Source organism: Pundamilia nyererei, unplaced genomic scaffold, assembly GCF_000239375.1.
Source record: "Pundamilia nyererei isolate P.nyererei 1_Seehausen unplaced genomic scaffold, PunNye1.0 scaffold00238, whole genome shotgun sequence".
NCBI lineage: Eukaryota > Metazoa > Chordata > Actinopteri > Cichliformes > Cichlidae > Pundamilia > Pundamilia nyererei.
The window spans coordinates 455777-463544 of record NW_005187639.1 but is presented as its reverse complement, the minus strand read 5'-3'; the positions used below and the strand labels follow the sequence as shown (position 1 = coordinate 463544).

Here is a 7768-nt window from a genome sequence, read left to right as displayed (position 1 = left end):
TCACCGATGTCTCTCTGTCCCCATACACCACCCTCACCGATGTCTCTCTGTCCCCATACACCACCCTCACCGACGTCTCTCGGTGAGGGTGGTGATACTCAAAATATCACACAAATAAACAGTGTTTAGTTCCAAATAAAGATCCAAGGAGGAGGAATAAGCCTGTGACAGTATAAATCTCGCATGAATCAGTGAGTGCTGCAGCTACAGTTGCTGCAGTAGTTCACTATTGATTAAATGAGATGAATGTTTAGTTCGGTGACAGGTACGACGCCAGTCAGAGCTGAGCTGCTGAGAGAAACATGGTGTAGCGAGCGAGCATCCAGGCCTCCTGCCTCTTTAAATATGAATGCATAGATGCAGTATTGATGCTGTCATTTAGTCAGCCTGTCACAGTGAGACCTGCGTGCAACAACATCACAACCTGAGTGCTCACCGTGTGTTTCTGTGTGCCCTTCAGGTTGTGATGAACCCTCAGAGGAAAATCATTTGGCCTGGAGGAGAGACGGAGAAGCCAGTCGGATACCAGATGTCGACCAGACTGAAGGTAAAACCGCAGCCCGACGCGTCTGTTCGGTTCATCGTCTCAGAAATGTGATGCCGCTCCTTTTGCAACTTTTTATGTTGGACGTTTTTGAAGACATGAGCTCTGCAGATAATGATGAGTTGTGGTTTGTTGTTGTGTTCTTCATGAATCAGGTCAGATGTTAAGCCAAGCCACAGCATGAAAAATGCCTTTTTAATCTGTTACATTTCATTTTCTGTCCTGTGAATGTTTATATTTTCTGTTTATGTAAAATGTGGAGTAGGCCAAGGCTCTGTATTTGGTCCTCTGTATTTCCATTGTATATATACATGTGGGCTGTATGACTAACAACCTACACGGATATTTCAGGGTTGTATTTAAGTTTGGAGTTTGAAAAGGTTATCTAAAGACCTGGGCACACATTGAGGTGTGCCTCAGTTAACATATCACTTCCTATGCCAATAAAACTTCAAACAACCTGTCAGTCAGATTTCAAACTGCACCACTGTTATGGAGCATGATCACAGCTACGTCGTCAAACATTTATTTCTTGTAGGCGCTTAGAAAATGAGGGTATTCCTGTTCCATCAGAAAAAATATTTGGTTTCTAAATAACATATTTAGAAAACAAATATTATTGATAGAAATTTAAAATAAATCACTCCTCTTATAGAAACGTATTACAAATAAAGTCTGGGTTTAACCAAAGATTTCAAAAGAAACTATGGCAAGTTTTCAGGAAACACTAGAATTAAACACAGAATAGTATCAGAGGAAGCACAAGTTGCAGGGCACAGTTAAACCTTTTATAGATGTGTTTTTGCAACATGACTAAGACCTGTCGAATGTCTACATTCAAATATGTAAAACTGAATGAGCTTTGTGGACCTTTAAGCCGTCACAACTGAGGTTTGTACAAACGATGAACTACGGCTTGGATGGGTGGGCTGTAATAACATTTATGCCACGATGACGAGCGTCAGCGTCTCCCAGATCGTTTGGATCAGTCCACGTCTCTGAGTGTTCGCTGTTTGTGCGCTCAGATCGTGACGATTCATCAGGAGCCATTTGTTTACGTGAAGCCAACGAAAAGCGACGGGACGTGTAAAGAGGAGTACACCGTCAATGGAGTCCTGATCAAGAAGGTGATCTGTACTGGACCCAACGGGACCATACCAGGTACGCTAACACGCCATCCTCCCAGACCCGATTTGTCCCGTTTTCTGTGCGTGTGTTTGTGCACCGTATATATAAAGTTGAATGACTGAAATGAGGCTGTGTTTATGTGTCCAGGTCAGCCCATCGTCCCGCAGTGTTGCTATGGTTTCTGCATCGACCTGCTCATCAAGCTGGCCATGAGTATGAACTTCACCTATGAGGTTCACCTGGTGGCTGATGGGAAGTTTGGCACGCAGGAGCGAGTAAGTGTCACATGACTCTGTTCGCTGTCACTGCAGCAGGTCCGACTGCTGTTCTGGTTTTGGAGATGACGAACGTCCGCCTGTTTGGACGTGTTGTCCTTCTGCTTTACATGAAAGACTGTATATCAAAGATGGACAACTTAATTGTTTAGTGTTTCCGTCTTTTTGGAGCTCGATGTGACGATGACGGGGGGTCTGACAGAGAGACTGAGCACACTGCACATTCATAGACTCAGTGTGTAGCCCCGCCCTCGATGCTTCCTCCTCCTTCCTCACTCTGATGTAGGGATGGGTACCAGTGTCCGGTGCCATGATGGTACCGGTTCTGACATAAACGGTAGTAACCAGACCGAAAAGCGGCGCACATTTCGGTGCTTTATTTCGGTGCTTTTTTTTCCTGAGCTGTGATACACTTCTAGCCAATCATTTTACGTTTCCCAGGATAGTAGGCGGGGCCAGGTACGTACGTTCAGTTAGAGCAGAGCTACAGATTAAAAATGTCCAAGGCGAAGCGGTCAAAAGTCTGGTTGTACTTCACAGCAAAAGATGCAAACTCAGCAGCAACAAGTGCTTTAAGCTGATACTGTGATACTGTCAAAGGAGGTAACACCTCGAATCCGATGAAACACCTGGCGACGCATAGCGTTTTTTTAAAAGCCGAAAAATGTGCCGTATTTGATAGCTTGCTGCGAGACCTCACACTGTGCACGTTGGGTGGGTTGCCAGTTATCGGACCCGGAGCAACATCCCCCAAAAACCCGAAGAATAGAGTCCTGGCCCCTAGCCCTGCCAGTGTAGCAGAAATGATGAGGATGATGATGCAGCAGCAGCCGTTCTTCTCTGCGTGAGTCGCTTAATGTTGTTCGAGTGTAATTTACGTTGAGTAGGCTAACCACGTTATTATATTAATGCATGTAAGGTGAACTAGCAAACATCATCATAGCTACATGCGGCTGTCTTCTTGTTTGATGGCAGATACTCCCTTCACCCTGGACAAAAAGGCTAAAATGACCAAAGAAAAAGTGGAAAACAGCTGAACATGAGAGGTTTAGGACAAAGTTTGTGTTTTTTTTCCATTGTTTAAGCACTGCTTCCAGCCAAGAGTGATACCATATATGCCCCATAGCTGCAGAAAAGGCTAACATTGTTATCTTTTTACAAAACAACAGCTGAACATGAGAGGTTTTTGGACAAAGTTTGTGTTCTCCATTCTTTAAGCACCGGCACCGTTTCAAAAGTACCGATTTGGCACCGGTATCGGATAAAACCTAAACGATACCCATCCCTACTCTGATGACATCATCTCCAAATTGAACATTCAGACCTGAGAGCAGCGACTTCGGCTCACTGAGCTCAGATCAGCCGAGCAGGAAGCTCCTTGTCTCACAGACTTGTATTCATAACCAGAAGAGGCGCCCCCTGCTGGCCACCTCCGGGATATAAAAACACATTAAAAATAACATTTTAAACAAAAAGGCTACATCCATCTTTTACATACAGTCTGTGAGTGTACCTGTACACCTGTTTGAATATTTGTGTGTGTCACATCAGCCTGAATAACTTCCAGGGGAAAGTTCAGCTCTCTGCTGTAATCAGAGTATCCTGATCCTGTAATCCTGTGAGGGATGACGGTCAGGCTCTTTGCAGCTGACTGTGCTCCGTCCCTCAGGTGGATCTGAGGCGTGGAGCTCAGGTGAGCAGACTGACGATGATGAAGGCGATGAAGGACGTGTGATCTGTGCCAGCACGTTTGCAGGTCGGAGGTTACATTAGATACTGAAACACATTAAAACACATTTCCATCCAGCTGCAGGCTGATGTTCGCAGGAGCGACGTCACGCACCAAAACAGCTTAGTTACAAACAGCTGTTCTGTTTACGTGGCAACAGTAACATGGCTGCTGAGGTGAGCTGTCCCAGCAGGCTGTGATTTAGCAGGTGTAGGTGATGGTCAGCTGACAGCATAAGCTCCACCCTCTCATCCAAATACGGTCACTTCTGGAAACTAAAAAACAACATGGCGACAGCGGAGGCTCTGGCCATCTTTCATATACAGTCTGTGGAGTAGTAGTGGCGCGTTGAGGAGAATTTCTGTGTGTGGATGTTGTTCTTGGCTCTGATTGGCTGTGTCATCAGTGAGCTGGAGTAATGTGATTACAGTTCATTCTCAAAAGTAAACGGACGGTCTCTGCTTACGTGTGGTTATCTGCGGCCTGATGATGTCATCGCCATCTCGCTCTCTCTGACCTGCTTACCGATTCATCCCCATCGGCAGCTCGTCGCCCAGGCTTGTTGCCATGGCGACCACCGCTCCGTCCCTGACTCCGACCTTGCCGGAGCCGAGAGACATTTATTCATCTCTCTCTCTGCTGCTCGCTCTCCTTCATCGCCTCCTCTGTGCTCTGGATCCCCCCCTTCCTCCCCCCTCCTCTTCCTCCTCTCTCGTCTCTTCACAGATTATTCACGCCTGAAATCTGCTTTATGTTCCACGTATACCCAGCTCCTGAAGGATGATGTTTCCTGTTTAGTCGATCACATGAAAGCATCTTGTTCTCCTTCATGTTTTATTCAATCTGAGCTCAGCCTTTAAAAATGCAGCCGCTTCAGACAAATCTGATCCTCCTTTATTATTTAAAGCCAGAAACTTCAAACCTGCCAATCAGGGATTCGCTGTGCTCCTCCCAGCGGATTGGCTCATCAGTAATCAATAATGTGATCAGGCTGGAGCTGCTGAGCACACCTCACAGTGTTTGTTGCAGCTGATGTGGGTTTGCAGATATTTAACCCTTTAACCTGCTGCAGTGAGGTCATGAATGAACGATGTAAAAGGAACTCAAACCTTCATTAACAGAGCTCCGCCCTCCCTCCCTCCCGCAGGTGAACAACAGCAACAAGAAGGAGTGGAACGGGATGATGGGGGAGCTGCTGGGAGGCCTCGCCGACATGATCGTCGCCCCACTCACCATCAACAACGAGCGCGCTCAGTACATCGAGTTCTCCAAACCCTTCAAATACCAGGGGCTCACCATCCTCGTCAAGAAGGTGAGCGAGCGAGGAAGTGCAAACCACGATGAAGGTTCATGATGTGACGCTGTCACGACACAACAAAGCGGTGATGCTCAGCCTGAGCCAGCGTGAGAGCAGCAGAGAACCGAGGTTACGTTTCGTCACAGGGAAACGGCGATGTTGTGCAGTCCATGTTAGTTAAACAGTTCCGGTGTTCATGCACACGAGCTTGTGGTGCTGTCCCTACGGCATCCCTCACCCAGGCTCAACTGACCAATCACATGACTGTGATGTCATAGCCCGGGAGAGATAGCGAAAAAGACACAAATGCCTTTGTCTTCTAGAAGAAATCGTAAGCGATTAATTCAGGCAAAGCTATTATCGCGTTAGGTTTGCTGTTAGCCACGTTTCACTTTGCTGGTGATGCTTTTAAATAGTGTTAGCTAACTTCTTGGCTAATGCTAACTGAATGATCCGACAATATGATTGGCAAGTTGTGATGTAAGCGACACCGACATGGAGATAACAGAGCACGTCACTTTCACAGGCTCTTGGGAGCCCCTGCTAGTGTGGGGGGGTCATCAGCCGCTCAGCCTACAGACACCTGGGGCCAGGTGAAGATGGAGGACGAGGGACAAACTGTTCTCAGCAAAGTTCGTGTTGAGGAGTCGTACTCGCTCCCGTCTCCGGACTTGTTGGGCATGTGGCTGAAAGCTCAGTGCTGATTGTTACTGTGAGAGAAGCTGAAGTGAAGTGAGTGATGATTGGCTGAAGCGAGGAGGTCCTGCATGGACATTTGTGAAAGCAGAGCTGTAGGCCCCGCCCATCAGCGTGCGAACTACCCAGGTTTCTCGTTCTCACGCTGCGAGCCAAGCCAGACAAAACTTTAATTAGTTCATTCATTAAAAATAATCTTCATCAGTAAGAGAGCAGCTCAAAGAGTCTGGAACAGATTAAGACACATGAACATTAAAGGTAATGGTGACCAATCAGGAAGGAGCTGGCTTTAAGGAGGCGGAGCTAAAAGAGTTCAAACAGCTGATAAAAGATTCCTGCTCCAAACTGTCTCAGATAATGTTGGAAATAAAACTAATGATGTGTGTGTGTGTTCACAGGAAATCCCTCGCAGCACTCTGGACTCGTTCATGCAGCCGTTCCAGAGCACGCTGTGGCTGTTAGTCGGTCTGTCGGTCCATGTGGTGGCAGTGATGCTTTACCTACTAGACCGGTTCAGGTAAACCAACACCACGCCTCAGACCACGCCCCCGCCCTCCAAGGAGTCACTCAGCTGTAGACTCATGTTTTAAAACAGCAGCAGAAATCCCAAACTCCACAAAACGAGATATTAGCTCATCCACGTGTTCGGTCGCACGTTCAAGCCCCTGGTCACAGGGGTGAGACGGTAAAAATGGCGTATTGGCTTTCAACAAAAACAGCCATTCCTAATGAGCGCTTCATTTGGTCTGTTACCGCACGTGAAACGTACATACACGGGACGGGTGTAGGCGGGGTTACATTACGACGGTGGGCGGGGCTTGAGAGCAGCCGTACAGAAGAATGACAACGAGGGTTTTTTTCCCAGTCTGTGCCCAGGTAGACACTTAAAGTCCTATTCTGATTTTGTCAAAGGTCAAAATCAGGATAGGACTTTTACCTGTGATGTAGCTGTGAAGTCTAACACAGCTGTGTGTGTGCAGCCCGTTCGGAAGGTTCAAAGTGAACAGCGAAGAAGAAGAGGAAGACGCCCTCACCCTGTCCTCGGCCATGTGGTTCTCGTGGGGAGTGCTGCTGAACTCTGGGATAGGAGAAGGTAAGAGGATGCTGAAGGTAAAGCCGGTGGCGAGACGCTGCTACCTGCTGACGGCGCTGTTTCCTGTCTGCTCTGCGTGCAGGAGCTCCCAGGAGTTTCTCGGCCAGGATTCTGGGTATGGTGTGGGCAGGGTTCGCCATGATCATCGTAGCTTCATACACTGCCAACCTGGCAGCCTTCCTGGTGCTGGACCGGCCTGAGGAGCGCATCACTGGCATCAACGACCCCAGGGTGAGGATGCACTACGTCATCTTCACAGGAAGAGGTGGTAGTTAAAAGGATGCTATCTGTGTCTGATGCAGCATTCAGGGTCCTTATAAAGAGTCTGTAAAGCTAAAGCCTTCAGTCTCCTGAGACATGACACGAGTGGGTTCATACCTGTTGGTAAAAACTGGGCCTTTTAAAAAGCTTCAAAAGCAGGTGGCTCACACTCGATCGTCTGTCCAGGCGTCTGTGCTGTCCCTTATCACAGCCCGTCATTTGTTCCTTATAAACCAGGAAAGTCTACAAAGACCAAACCTGGAAACCGCCCAGCTCTTCGTCTGTGAGAGGACGGTTTCCTGCAACGAGCTTCACCTGGACTGAAATCAAAGATCCAAATGTGTGAAATGATCTCTGAAGTCAGTCTGAGTGCACAGAGCCAGCTGGGGCTGGATATTCTGTTAGGACGATGAGATAAACCTTTATTGGTCCCACACGTGGGAAATGTGTCAGAGAGTGGACACAGAGCTGCGAAAATACAGAAAAATACAGAATAAAAACACTCACAGAAAATGTTTAACTGTCTAAAGAAGTGACAGTATCACATCAGGGACAGTATACATGCACACACACACACACACACACACACACTCACACGCAGGTACACACAGGTACACACACGCAGGTACACACACACACACACTCACACGCAGGTACACACACAGGTACACACACACACACACACACACGCACACACACACACACACACACACACACACACACACACACACACACACACACACAC

General features: G+C 47.5%; 1 protein-coding gene across 2 annotated transcripts in view; it reads left to right on the top strand.

The window, feature by feature from the left end:
* The window catches only part of grin1b (glutamate receptor, ionotropic, N-methyl D-aspartate 1b), a 68727-nt gene that overhangs the window by 44611 nt on the left and 16348 nt on the right, over positions 1-7768 (top strand). For both annotated transcript variants that reach the window (XM_005749168.2, XM_005749169.2), the window contains exons 10-16: positions 461-547; positions 1570-1705; positions 1820-1947; positions 4824-4988; positions 6068-6186; positions 6650-6762; positions 6845-6993. In XM_005749168.2, the coding sequence (XP_005749225.1) occupies positions 461-547; positions 1570-1705; positions 1820-1947; positions 4824-4988; positions 6068-6186; positions 6650-6762; positions 6845-6993 (897 nt within the window). The remainder of the gene's footprint in view (positions 1-460; positions 548-1569; positions 1706-1819; positions 1948-4823; positions 4989-6067; positions 6187-6649; positions 6763-6844; positions 6994-7768) is intronic.